This window comes from Eriocheir sinensis, chromosome 16, assembly GCF_024679095.1.
Source record: "Eriocheir sinensis breed Jianghai 21 chromosome 16, ASM2467909v1, whole genome shotgun sequence".
Classification (NCBI taxonomy): Eukaryota; Metazoa; Arthropoda; class Malacostraca; order Decapoda; family Varunidae; genus Eriocheir; species Eriocheir sinensis.
In genome coordinates this window covers 10,384,078-10,399,235 of record NC_066524.1, presented here as the reverse complement: position 1 = coordinate 10,399,235, position 15,158 = coordinate 10,384,078, and the positions used below count along the sequence as shown (strand labels likewise).

Genomic DNA, 15,158 nt, shown 5'->3' with positions numbered 1-15,158 from the left:
GGAGCAGTGTGTGTGTGTGTGTGTGTGTGTGTGTGTGTGTGTGTGTGTGTGTGTGTGTGTTATACCTATGTACAGGTGTGTATGTGTGTGTGTATTTACTTATTTGTATTTACAGTTTTGTCTCCAAATCTATATTTGTCCAACTTTTCCTTCATTTTATGGACACTGCCTGCTTCAGCAATGTCTTTGTTTAGCCCATTCCATGTATCCACACTCTCGTATGGAAAACTGTACTTTTTTGTCTTTCAAACATTGATTAGACCAAGGCTAAAGTATGCAGCGATAGTTTGACCACCACACTGGAAAAAGATGCAAGGAAACTTGAAAGGATTCAAAGGATTGCAACTAAGATGGTACCAGAACTATCAAGACCAGATTAGAGGAACTGGGCTTACCAACACTGGAAGAAAGAAGAGAAAGGGGGGATTTGATAGCACTGTACAGGAGTAGAAGTAGAATGGATGTGTTGGATCGAGATTTAATTGAGATGGAAGGGAGGAGGCAACTAAGAGGACACAGTAAAAAAATTGAGAAAGGGGACTTGTTTAAAAGACACAAAGAAGTTCAGTTTTTCATAAAGGAGTGTGGATACATGGAATGGACTAAACAGAGTCATTGTTGAAGTGGGCAGTGTCCATATAATGAAGGAAAAGCTGGACAAACAGACAGAACTAACTGAGCTTATGCTCAGGGCCGGTATACTACAAATAGGTAAATACTAAAATTTCTAATAGCCACCAAAACACAGGCCCTGCAACCACACACATCTACCCACACACCAGTGTAATCATCTAATGACAAGTGTTGTAGCACCTGAATACCCACACCACTATACACTCCCAATAACCACCAAAACACAGGCCCCACAACCACACACAGATACCCACATGTGCCCACACACCATACCTGCTCCAGTAAACACTCCCAATAACCACCAAAACACAGGCCCCACAACCATACACAGATACCCACATGTGCCCACACACCATACCTGCTCCAGTAAACATTCCCAATAGCCACCAAAACACAGGCCCCACAACCACACACAGATACCCACATGTGCCCACACACCATACCTGCTCCAGTAAACACTCCCAATAACCACCAAAACACAGGCCCCACAACCATACACAGATACCCACATGTGCCCACACACCATACCTGCTCCAGTAAACATTCCCAATAGCCACCAAAACACAGGCCCCACAACCACACACAGATACCCACATGTGCCCACACACCAGCGGCCTCTTGCACGGCTTGTTGCAGTCGAGGTGGAGGCGGCCGTGGAGGCAGCGGCCACACATCCCCACACACTGGTGCCCACAGTCCAGCTTCTTGTCGCAGGGGGCACTGCAGAGGTCCCACGCTGCCTCCCCCACCACTGCACACACACACACACACAAACGGTCAGGTTATTAGTTATTGAGAAAAAGGTGTTGTGTCACCAGTCTGTGGAGAGGCTGGACAAGAGGTTATTGAGCAACAATATTGATCAGTGGACCAAGGCCAGCACTGTCCCAAAGAGTGTGGCAGTGCTGGCAGCCACTGGGAGCATCACTAACTATTCCACTCACTCTACACGGCTGCTCCTTGTAAGGTTTACGTGCCAGCACTCGACGCAACACCTGCACCTTGAACACAGTACTGAGACACTTTACCTACATCAAAACTTGCCAAGCTAGTAATCATTTTAGCTCTGGAACAGACCGGGCAAAAGGTCACTGGGCAACAAAAAGCTTGATGTTCCTTGTTTATATATCAGGAAGGAGACACAGAATGAGGAAGGTTGTCCCAGAGTTTACCAGTGAAAGGAAGGAAAGAGTGGTTAAGTTGGTTGAGTTGCATTAGGAGGTTGGACAGTATAGGGATGAGATGATGTATTTTACAGATACAATAGTCAGAGGGGCAGCCTAGAGCCCCATGCCCTACCCTTGGTGTTGAGGTGGCAGGGCAGCTCGATAACGTGGCCCTTAGGACATGTGTTAGCAGACACCACCAGCTCGGGACACTCGGGGGTACATGCATCCTTGCACTTTACCCGACAGGGGTGGCCACACGGCAGGGTCTTGGGGCACGGGCCGTCGCACTTGTCTGTGGTTGCCGACTTGCTGCACCAAGTCTGGAATTAGCCAAAAGCAGTTCATGAACAGGGCAAGACACTGGTCCTCACACAACCTTCTCTCTGGTGCTGTCAGGAAGAACACAGCTCTGGATAGGCATAGGAAAGCACAAACAAGAACAACAATTGTCAAGACAAGGAATGTTCTAATCTGTCATGAAAGTTTATTCTTTTCCCTTAGCAGAATTGTGTGTAGTATTTCTTAAATGCTGTGGTGCAGCAAGGAATGTTTATTCCCTGCTATGGGAGCAGGAAGAATTACTTAATTCCTTGCTGTGGGTGCAGTAAAGAATGTTAATTCCATGCTGTGAGTGCCATAAGGAATGTATGTTCCCTGCTGTGGGTGCAGTAAGGAATGTTTCTTCCCTGCTGTGGGTGCAGCAAGGAATGTTTGAGTAGTGTGGCAACTAGGCCTGATAAGGGAGCCTCCCTAACCCACTTGGCGAGTGGGGTACCTCTTTGGCCGACTTGGTAAGGAGTGGCTCTCCCGTCACGCTGGTTGCAGGTTCAATCCCAGGCAGCTGGTGAATACCCTCTAGTTGTCTTGATTAATTTCTCACGTGTTTCGATACATGCAGAGGTCGTGTGGGACCAGGAGTGTAGTAGAAAAGAGGAAATCAAATCTCAGGGCATGACAGTGGTGGCAGCGGTGGGATTTGACGAATCGACTATAATGACTGATGAGGGTGAACACGTCATGCCCCGAGGTTTACTCTTTTCTCTTTCCTATTCTCCAACACGTCCTCTGCGTGTATTGAAACACACAAGAAATTAATCAAGACAAGGAGAGGGTATTCGCCAGCTGCCTGGGATTGAACCTGCGACCAACGTGACGGGAGAGCCACTCTCCGAGTCGGCCAAAGAGGTACCCCACTCGCCAAGTGGGTTATGGGAGGCTCCCTTATCAGGCCTAGTCGCTGCACTACATTTGTTCCCTGCTGTGGGTGCAGTAAGGAATGTTTGTTCCCTGCTGTGGGTGCAGTAAGGAATGTTTGTTCCCTGCTGTGGGTGCAGTAAGGAATGTTTGTTCCCTGCTGTGGGTGCAGTAAGGAATGTTTGTTCCCTGCTGTGGGTGCAGTAAGGAATGTTTGTTCCCTGCTGTGGGTGCAGTAAGCAATGTTTATTCCCTGCTGTGGGTGCAGTAAGGAATGTTTGTTCCCTGCTGTGGGTGCAGTAAGCAATGTTTGTTCCCTGCTGTGGGTGCAGTAAGGAATGTTTGTTCCCTGCTGCGGGTGCAGTAAGCAATGTTTGTTCCCTGCTGTGGGTGCAGTAAGGAATGTTTGTTCCCTGCTGTGGGTGCAGTAAGGAATGTTAGTTCCCTGCTGTGGGTGCAGTAAGCAATGTTTATTCCCTGCTGTGGGTGCAGTAAGCAATGTTTGTTCCCTGCTGTGGGTGCAGTAAGCAATGTTTGTTCCCTGCTGTGGGTGCAGTAAGCAATGTTTGTTCCCTGCTGTGGGTGCAGTAAGCAATGTTTGTTCCCTGCTGTGGGTGCAGTAAGCAATGTTTGTTCCCTGCTGTGGGTGCAGTAAGCAATGTTTGTTCCCTGCTGTGGGTGCAGTAAGCAATGTTTGTTCCCTGCTGTGGGTGCAGTAAGCAATGTTTGTTCCCTGCTGTGGGTGCAGTAAGCAATGTTTGTTCCCTGCTGTGGGTGCAGTAAGCAATGTTTGTTCCCTGCTGTGGGTGCAGTAAGCAATGTTTGTTCCCTGCTGTGGGTGCAGTAAGCAATGTTTGTTAACTGCTGTGGGTGCAGTAAGCAATGTTTGTTCCCTGCTGTGGGTGCAGTAAGCAATGTTTGTTCCCTGCTGTGGGTGCAGTAAGCAATGTTTGTTCCCTGCTGTGGGTGCAGTAAGCAATGTTTGTTCCCTGCTGTGGGTGCAGTAAGCAATGTTTGTTCCCTGCTGTGGGTGCAGTAAGCTTTCTAAAATTCATGGGGATTTGATTTATAATGTGTACTTTGTATGGAAAATTACTATTACACTTGTCATTACTATTACATTTACAAATAATGAAAATATTTCACAGGAAAACTGAATTTGAGTACCTTTTTCAGGAAATATCCTTTATAGATTTAGCATTGTATCCTAGATTATGTTGTGGAGATTATTCCAGTTTGAATATATTGCATATTATTATTATTATTATTATTATTATTTATTTGGTGATTGTCAACTGGAGCTAGGTAACAAGTGGTAGTGATTCAATACCACAGCAGAATTAGAAAGAGTGAAGAGGTTTTGAGTGTCTGTGAATCTTTGCTGACGTGGCAATCATCACTTGACAAGTTTAAAATCACCAGGGTTCCTCTTCTGATAGGTGGCAACTTTGTATATAGGCTAAAGGAAACATCACATTGCATCCTCATCCCATAATTAACTTTGACAATAACAAAATTTTCAAGTACTTCTTTATAAATTAACTCAGTGGGGAAACTTAAACCAACCCACTATACATTTCAGCGGCGGACAAACGCAGTTTTTCGCAAATATCACCTAAACGAATCGTTGGATCAGTATGACATTTCAGCACACTACAATTAACATCTGGACCTAATTTATGGCTAACATACCACATTACTATATGTGTTATGTGAGGAGTTTACTTGTGAAAAATATCACCAACCCGACGAGTCATGTTGACGCATTCGAAGGAAAGTACTTTCCTTCGTAACTCTCGATTTACGCGAGTATTGTGTCCTTGAAGAGGTTGCGTAAATCAAATAAAATGTAAATCAAACAAGAGGTAGGTTTCTATCGAAAAATAAATATTCACTTCATTCAGTGTATATATATATATATATATATATATATATATATATATATATATATATATATATATATATATATATATATATATGTACAGTAAAACCCGATTATCCGAAATGGAAGGGGGAAGCCTCTTCGGATAAGCTGATTTTCGGATAATCGGTTATAGCGCCATTTTGATCGCCGCCAGTTTGATCATCGGCATTGTGTCTTGCTTTCTCGTTTGGATGAATATCACTTTGATCTTGCACCTTGGTAGAACGCGATGCGACTGCCCAGTGTGAAGTGTGTGACGCGACTGCCGCCGACTGACGATCGATGTAAACAATGAAACCAAACAAACACACGCTACGCTAAACAAAGTAGTACGCTTAAAACATGTGATGTAAATGTTTTATTGTATGTTTGTCTGTGTGTCTCCTTGTCTGGACCAGTGTATGTTGATACTTGTGAGCGTTGCAGATCTGAATTGTGAATGGTTGTGCAAGCTTGCAAGTGTGACCTTGATGCATCGTGCAGGTGGAGACACAGTATGATGACTCATATTATCGCGCAACTCGTATGTTGGAAGGGGAATGTGGCATGGAGTGGAGAGGGGAGTCGTGTTTGTGTCGTTGTCTTGAGAGTACGGTGTGAGAGTAGTCGTGCAGTAGTTTGTTAGATTCGCCACCTACGTCCTTGCTGGGGCGAAGGTGCGGACGTGGTGTTGTTGAGAGTTTGTTTAATGTTTTTTGTCTAATACATTGATCTATTCGTTACAAGCTATTTCGGCAATACGTATTAGAAAGCATATTCATTTTAACTGTTCTTATCAATTTTAAATGTGTTAATATAGTACATATGTAGTTACTTTTATTTATTTTTGATGTTTTATAACGTTTTAGTATAGAAAAAAATTTTTTAATTGCATTATCAGATCAATTTGGATAATCCGGTTTTAGGATATATATATATATATATATATATATATATATATATATATATATATATATATATATATATATATATATATATATATATATATATATATATATATATATATATATATATATATATATATATATATATATATATATATATATATATATATATATATATATATATATATATATATATATATATATATATATATATATATATATATATATATATATATATATATATATATATATATATATATATATATATATATATATATATATATATCATATATATATATAGAGAGAGAGAGAGAGAGAGAGAGAGAGAGAGAGAGAGAGAGAGAGAGAGAGAGAGAGAGAGAGAGAGAGAGAGAGAGAGAGAGAGAGATTTACATTTTACATAGATTTACATAGAAAATAAGACCACACAGACCCCATGGTCCAGACTAGGTGGTCTGTCCTTAAACCTAAGTGATTTTACATTAATCAGATGACTCCAAAACGCTGCTTTTCTACTCTAGTTAATATTAAGTTCAAGGAAGTGACGGTCGAGCTTGTTTTTAAAGGAATCAATCGTGTTACACTGGACCACTGATGGTGGGAGCTTATTCCATTCTCGCACTACAATGTTGGTGAAGAAAAATTTGGTGCAGTCTGAATTTACTTGTCTACATTTGAGTTTTGTGCCATTGTTCCTCGTTCGCAAAGTGTCATCGATCATAAACAATTTTGTTCTGTCTACATTCGTGAGACCATTAAGTATTTTAAAACATTCGATCAGTTTTCCTCGGAGGCGACGTTTCTCAAGAGAGAACATGTTAAGGGTGGAAAGCCTTTCTTCGTAGGATTTGTTGCACAAGGAAGGGATCATTTTTGTTGCTCGACGCTGAACACCTTCTAGTTTAGCAATGTCCTTTGCATGGTGGGGAGACAAAAACTGTACCGCATATTCCAAGTGGGGTCTGACTAAACTATTGTATAGCGGAAGTATTACATCTTTATTTTTGAATAAAAAGTTTCTATTAATGAAGCCCATCATTCTGTTCGCTTTATTTGCTGCATCGATGCATTGATGTGAGAATTTGAGGTTTGACGCGATTTTAATCCCCAGGTCCTTAACGCATTGAATACTTGTGAGTTTAACGCCGCGTATTTCGTAATCGAACTTCTTATTTTTTGTTCCATCTTGAAGGACCTGGCACTTGTCTACGTTAAAGGGCATCTCCCATTTATCCGACCAAGCTGAAATTTTGTGCAAATCCTCTTGGAGGCTTTGCCTGTCTTCGTCAGTGAGAACTGAGTTACAAATCTTTGTGTCGTCTGCAAATTTACTAATGCGGTTATTGAGTCCAACATCCACGTCGTTGATGTAAATAATGAAGAGCACTGGGCCAAGAACCGAGCCCTGAGGGACGCCACTAGTGACCGGCGCCCATTCTGAGTTAAATCCGTCAATCACTACTCTTTTTTGTCTGTTGCTCAACCAATTCGCGATCCATTGGTTTACTTGACAGTCAATGCCTATTTGCTTTAATTTATAAAGTAATTTGTGATGTGGGACTTTATCAAACGCTTTCTGGAAATCAAGATAGACTACGTCCACTGATTTGGTTACGTCATAAATTGAGAAGAGTCCAGTTGCGTGAGACGTCTGGTGGCCACTCCATAAAATATTGCTTATAAGTGAAAAAAAACATGTAAATTAAACATTTATTTGGATTTTGGACCCCGCGTTATTTAAAAAAAACGCGTAAACCAAACTCACGTAAATCGAGAGTTACCCCCTCCCCAACACCCTCCCAAACTATTCCTAACCACAACTACTTCTCCCCCTTCTCACTCTCATCTCCTAAACGAATCACTGGATCAGTATGATATTTCAGCAAACTACCTTTAACACACAGACCTAATTTATGGCTGAAATACCATATTGCAATATGTGTAATGTTAGGAGTTTACTGACTGATATTAAGCCTAATCCAGTCATCATATCTAAGGTGTTATACAGAATCGGTCGAGTGTGGGGTACTCGTCTAACCCCTCCTGCTTGAACAACCCCAGACCACTCCTTCCCTCCTCGGTCCCCACTTCACCCCCCTACTCACACCATGGCCCTTCCCCAGCCCGAGGCTATGAATTAAACAGAGGCAGGATATAACTCATTGACTGCCGGGGCGCACCCATTAGCAACAATGATGTCCCTTTGCCCCCATGGAAGGGGGGATGGTGTGAGTAGGGGGGTGAAGAGGGAAACGAGGAGGGGGATACTGCTTTATTGGGGTAGGGAAGGAGTGGTCTTGGGGTTGTTCGGGGCGTTGGTGGAGGGGTTAGATGAGTACCCCACACTTGTCCGATTCTGTATAACACCTTAGATATGATGACTGGATTAGGCTTAAGATCAGTCAGTAAACTCCTAACATAACACATATTGCAATATGGTATATCAGCCATAAATTAGCTCTGGGTGTTTTTTTTTTTTTTTTCAACGTTGTGGCCTATTGCGCCGGTAGGCTTCTTCCCAGGGGATCCTGATGGTCGGCCCAAGGCTTCTTCCCGGTGGGGGCTGATGGTCGGCCCAGCCCGTTCTGGCGCAGGCGAGTGTTTATAGTGGCGCCATCTTGCATTGGCTCATGCTGCCCTCCCGGAGCTCATCTTTAATCCTAGAATCTAGAGTCTGGGTTGATAGGTGGTCTTCTGGACAGCATGTGGGTAGTTTTAAGCCACTCGGCGGTGGCTGAAAAATCCCAGCTTGGTGGCACTGGGCAGGGTTGAACTCGCGTCGTCCTGAACACGGCGCTGTCATGCTATCCATTCAGCCACCGTGTGCTGAAATATCATACTGATCCAACAATTCGTTTAGGAAATATTTGCGAAAAACAGCGTTTGTCCGCCCTGAAATGTATAGTAGACTAACTGAATCCTAACTACTACCATAACAGCCACTAGCTGTGCACCCCTTAGCTACTATTAAATAAGGTGGAAAAGCCTTCAAAGAAGTAGTTCTGAGCCTTGTTAGGCCAAGCAGCTGTTTGGCTCCCCACCTAGTCAATATAAGGAAAGATGGTTCGCCAGGTAGAAGCCAATATGAGGCCTGCGAAGCAACACTGATGACAACACCACTGGACCAACAACTTTTAGGAGCAAAAATAAAATCAATAACTATTGGGGTAAATATCAGGATGCATGTGTTTTTGAGAATAGCTGAAGATATCTCTGAATATGAGAAACAAAGTCTTAAGTGTTAGTTGGAGCAAGATAAATACTTTGAAAATTTAATTTAAAGAAGTTTGAATCAGTGCTACGTAATCCTCAATTAGGCCAGGCTACCTCTGAAAAGTAAGACTACCCACTATTTCAATGATCCACCAGAGGGAAGACCTAACCAATGTAGAAAACTAACATGTTTAATGGGTTATTTGAGAGAGGGTCAGCATACACCTTGCTCTTGGAACTATCCTTCGAGGGGAAGAATCACGAGGCTGTCCTGCAGGCGGTGGCCGAAGTGATAGCGTACTGGACCCACATTCGCCGCGTGATGGACGACGCGGGTTCGAATCCCCACGCTACCACTCGGATTTTTCAGTCACCGCCGAGTGGCTTAAAACTACCCACATGCTGTCCTGAAGACCACCCATCAACCCGGACTCTAGAGGAAGCCGTCTAAGTGAATCAAGAACGAGTTCCGGGGGGCAGCATGAGCCAATGCAAGATGGCGCCACTATAAACACTCGCCTGCGCCAGAACGGGCTGGGCCGACCATCAGGCCCCACCTGGAAGAAGCCTTGGGCCGACCATCAGGCCCCACCGGGAAGATGCCTACCGGCGCAATAGGCAACAACGGAAAAAAAAAAAAAAAAAAAAAAAAAAAAAAAAAAAAAAAAAAATGAAAACAATTATGAAGGCAAAGACCAAGTAATACAAAACCTCTTATATAAAATTGTAGACTTACCTTACCCTCAACATGATCATAAAGCCCTAAACCATTTTAGAGTAACGACAGGCATAGTAAAGAGTTGCCTCAGGAAGACTCTCCACCAGACAAGGTTAACGCTGGAAGAAAATCAGACAAGGTTAGCGCTGGAAGAATTAAGAACTATAGTAATTACGATTGAAAATAAGGTATAGTCGCCCCTTGACTTATATAGAGGACTCTCCCATAAATATACAGTACCATCTCGAGTTTCACGATCCTCGAGTTTAGCACTTAGTCCTAAATTCTCACCATCCCGACTTTCGCGCATTATCGCCTCGAGTTTCGCGTTCCTTTGACACGTACGGGTCACATCTACCTACCGTCGGCGTCATGCTGCTGCCTTAAGGCGAGCGTCCGGGTAGCAGGCCAGAAAACTTCGTGGGTCATGGCAAACCCTTTATGAGTATGTTTCCGAAGGTTTTAGGTAAAATTCCCTATGGTTCCTTAGTTATAAGTGGTTTTCCCCGCCATACCCACTCGACAGATGTTTTGTTATTTGTAGAAAGTTACACTAAAACGTTTATATAAGAAAAACCAGCAAAGTTAGCATACATCTATTGATTTCTAGGGAAGTCTGGCAACCCTGGGTGAGTGTGTGAGTGTGGGCTGATGGCTGGGCATGGTACATAATGAAATCAGTGCCTGTGTAGCTGAAAGGGGACGGATGCCGCCCACCTTTCACTCGCTGATACTTGATACCGCTACACCGCACGTTATTTACCCACTGTATCCTGCTTTTTGCCTGCTGTCAGCCATGGGACGGGTGTCTAAAAAGATCAAGCAGTGGAGGGACGCCTGGAAGAAGAGCAAGGACGCAAAAAGACAGCGTGTTGAACCTGACACCACCACCGCCTTATGCTCCTGCAACTCTGATACCCCTCGCTTGACGAGATAATACCTTGCCGGGACTAGGAGCCTAATATGCTTAGAAATACATCTGATTGTATTATCAGATTGTAGATAATCGTAATAAAACACATAGTATACCTGAAAACACTTCCTAATGTGTTATAACTGGTATGAGATCGATCGATAAACTTTATCGGCCCGTATCTCAAAATGTAAGTTATTCCCCTTCTAAAATCTATTTTGGGGCCAGTTTTAGCTTGATTTCAATGAAACAAAAACTAAAAGGCAGAGGAATGTTTTTTCATCCGATGTCCATCGTCGTTTTTTATATATATATATATATATATATATATATATATATATATATATATATATATATATATATATATATATATATATATATATATATATATATATATATATATATATATATATATATATATATATATATATATATATATATATATATATATATATATATATATATATATATATATATATATGTGAGCTGTCATTTTGTATTAATATTTTCTTGGTAAAAAAAATGCAAAAAAAAAAAATAAATAAATAAATAAATAAAAAAAAAAAAAAAAAAAAATAATAATAATAAATAAATAAATAAAATAAAAAAGCCAAAATAAAAAAATTTCTAACAACAGAGAAACAATGCACATCATAACGTGTCTAAGCCATAAAAAATGCGAGTTTTTGGGCCAATAATAATGCCAGAATAACACTCGTAAGTTTCAGAAGGGGCTGTTGGGGGCTAGAATGGGGCTGAACATCTAAAATTGATCTACATGTTGTCAATACCGCATAGCATAAAAATCAGTGATTCTTGCATGTTTACCATAGATATGGCAACACTGTTCCTACCTGGACTCTCGCCTTAATAGACGGTGTCACACTGGCCGTTTTCATCCAACCATTGGGGCTATGGGCAACCGCAGTTGCCCGTATGCCCAACCGGGAGCGAGTTGTCGGTTGTCCATACGAATGGAAAATGGTTGTTGGTACGAGCGTGGGTACATGGGTACCGCGCGGCTGTACGTAAACAAACAGATGACGGCAGTGGCTGAGGAGTGAGGAGCAGTGGAAAATGGTCCACCAAGAAACTCGTAAAATAGACTGGCAGATCTGCTTTGCCTACTATTTGATTGACAAGATAAGAAAACACCCTGTGCTGTGGAACCACAGTCTTAAAAAACTTTTTTCTCCAGTCTATGGAAATTGTAGAAGAACTCCCGGTGTTGTGTTCCTGGCACAAGACGGGACATGGCAGTGGTGGTCCACTACACTGTGTGGCCAGTGTTGCCAAAAATATCTCCTCGCTGAAATTAGTCATATTGCTGTCCCCCACGCATGCGAGCTGAGGGAATAAACAGCAGGAAAAGTATTAATTTGCCCGGTTTTGTTTTAGTTTGTCCACTAGTGATCTTTGTGAGTGGTGAGGGAAATATGGAAACAGTAAGCAAGTTGAACCTCTCTGCGAACTATTATGCGGCTGTGGCGGCGGGTGCACGTACAACAAGCATTGAAAAGTCAATCATGATATTAGTGATTTAATGATTTATGACAGAAACAGTTAGCAGATTATTTCATAACACACAGAAAACTACCAGAAAATATAGGTTCATCCAACAGTGTCCCACGGGTGACGTTCTGGAAATTTTCCCAGTTCTCTGACGAGGTTGGGGTAAACACTCTGTCCTCCTGTCTTTGAAGCCATAATTGTGTCCACAACCGCTTCTTTCTTCCATTTAATTGCAGCAACATGTCCATAACTTGGGTAACGGCTGCACAAGTCACGACAGCCCTTACTTCAGCAGACGACACCATGTGGATACAGGGCGACTGCTTTGTTCATGGGCAACCGACCCTGACCATATGTGATGTACACCCAGAAAAGTTGAAGTTGCTGGTTGCCCCTACTGCCAATGCGGTTGTCGGAAAAAGGCCCACCCAGTGTGACACCAGCTTATGGACAACTGACAACTCGCTCCCGGTTGGGCATACGGGCAACCACGGTTGCCCGTAGCACCAACAGTTGGAGAAAATTGGTCAATGTGACACTGCCTTAAGGCAGCGAGGCTGCTGATTGGGTGAGCGGCGTCGATGATGTCATCGGACTCAACGAATCACAAAAAGTGTTTTCAGAATTGCCAGCCAATTGTAAGGCAGCCGCCTTCAACTGCGGCTTCTAAACGACCTGTTCTCACTTCCCATTTTTTTTCTTTTACCAAGGTACGTATTTTGAGATAACAAGAGAGTAAAGTCGAAAAAAAAGTAAGTTTTTCCACGGGTTGGAACCAATAAGCGCTTTTTCATGGTTTTCAATACCCCGAGTTTCGCGATCCTCGAGTTTAGTGCAATACCTTCAGAATGAAGCAGGCGTGAATCTCAGGAGGGTACTGTAAAAGCTTTGACTCTATCGCACTTGATCTCTGGAAGAAGAATCAACTCTTCCATCCTTAGATCTTGCCCTGTGCTCTCTTGTGCTACACAGTGACAGTTAATCCACTTATTCCTCCATTTTCCTTGTATTAATTACACTGAATTTATGAATTCGACCCATAATATGAAAATAAATACACACAGAATGTTTGAATTTTTCTTATAAGCAGAGAGAGAGAGAGAGAGAGAGAGAGAATTAATCAGTTAAGGGAGCATTGCACTGAACTCTACGATAATTTCTGAGATTTGGCAAAAATTAAGTCGTTTCTAAAATATGATTGTGATGTTCTAAAATATGATTGTGATGATGGCAACAGTCTCTCAAAGTTTCGTGGTAAACCCTGGTTCCTAAAGTGGTATTTATTAGCAAAATAGATGAAAATATTGCGACCGTAGGCAACCTACATACGTAGACTTTTATTGGCGCGCTCAGCTACACCTCATATTTTATATCCCCTATATCTCAAAACTGTTTTTTTGCCATTTAAAGGACATAACTCTGTTATGTCTGAACGGATTTGAGATTTTTTTTTGTCACAAAGAGGAAACCTTTCTCTATTTTTTATGTGGAGCGAAATAAATAGATTTAGTCTCACACATTTTTAAATATTCCTTTCCCCTCAAATTCACATTTTTTTTTTAGTACTTGCAAGTAAAATACAGTGGTACCTCGTGATTTGAACGCCTTTCAACTCAAACATTTCCCACGAACACATTTATCAAACAAATTTTGTCCTCCAATTCGAATGTGCGTCGCAATTCAAACACAAACAAACGGCTGCAGACGAAGCCACCACTGTAGTCAGGTCGGTGAATGTGATACTGCGGACTCCAGCCTCAAAAAACGCCAATCCGCATCTGCCATTCTTTCCCACACACTCCCTTGAAAAATAGCCCAATTGTGCAGGAAAAACGTGGACCTGGCAACGCTGGAAGCCACTCTTGTCAGTCACGCTTGTGCTCCCCCGCTTTGATTGCCACTCTTTGCTGTTCTTGATATTTTTTGCATATTTTCTTGAAATTAACCCTCATTATGGCTCCCAAGAAAGTGAAAAGTAACAGTGCAAGTGGTCGTAGGAAGCTTAAGCGTTATTGTATGGAAATGAAGAAGGAAATAATACAAAACCAGAGAAACTCCCAGCATACCTTTCATCATCACTGTCATCATCAGGACTCGTCCATTTTTCCTTCCTTCATGATCCAATTCCTTTTCTCTTCGGTGTATTCCACCCCAAATCATCTTCCCTTCCACTCATCTTACAAGCAGGTCAATAATAGGAGACGAGTACCACTGTGAACATCACCCAGGCCCTTTGTAAACACTACTCTACCCGTTGGAAACAGCGCCGATCAGCTGATCAGTGGGGAGCTCGCCAACCATACTTCCTTTCTCCACGGTGCCCCACAAAATGCATTTACATGTGTTGGCAATATTTAGTTGACAATATATATATTTCACGACATAACGAGGCTACTTGACCGACGTGACATTAAACAAGTTGACGCTATTGTTTTAGATTTTGCCAAAACCTTCGACAAAGTCCTGCACAAAAGACTGGCATTAAAATTGAAATACTGCGGTATTTCAGGACCTATTCTACACTGTATCACAGCATTTCTTACTAACCAGACTCAACGTGTTCTTCTTGATGGACCTTCATTTGACACTGTCCCTGTTTCTTCAGGTGTCCCACAAGGCACTGTTCTAGGCCCCCTTCTTTTCCTCCTGTACGTTAATATCTTCCACTCTCAACGCCAAACTTTTCCACAAGACTATTTGCCGATGATAGTTTGCTGTTTAGAGCAGTAAAGACTACCGACAATTGCAGATTGCTACAAAGACTTGGACGCCCTCCAGCGGTGGGAGCGCACCTGGCAGATGCACTTCCGACCAGACAAATGCAAACTGTTAAGATTCACCAGAGTTCACAACCCAATCCATCACATTTACACTCTCCATAATTCAGAACTAGAATCAGTCCACACACACAAGTATCTTGGTATCCATCTATCCACTAACCTTAAGTTCAACACCCACATAGACCAGATCAGTGCCACGGCTAACTGAACTCTGTGGT

The 15,158-nt window shown here is 42.4% G+C and overlaps 1 protein-coding gene across 1 annotated transcript in view; it reads right to left on the bottom strand.

The window, feature by feature from the left end:
* Positions 1–15,158, bottom strand: part of LOC126999269 (NFX1-type zinc finger-containing protein 1-like) — a 106,863-nt gene that overhangs the window by 19,922 nt on the left and 71,783 nt on the right. The window contains 2 exon segments of the mRNA XM_050861666.1: positions 1,228–1,384; positions 1,933–2,122. Coding sequence (XP_050717623.1) covers positions 1,228–1,384; positions 1,933–2,122 — 347 coding nt within the window.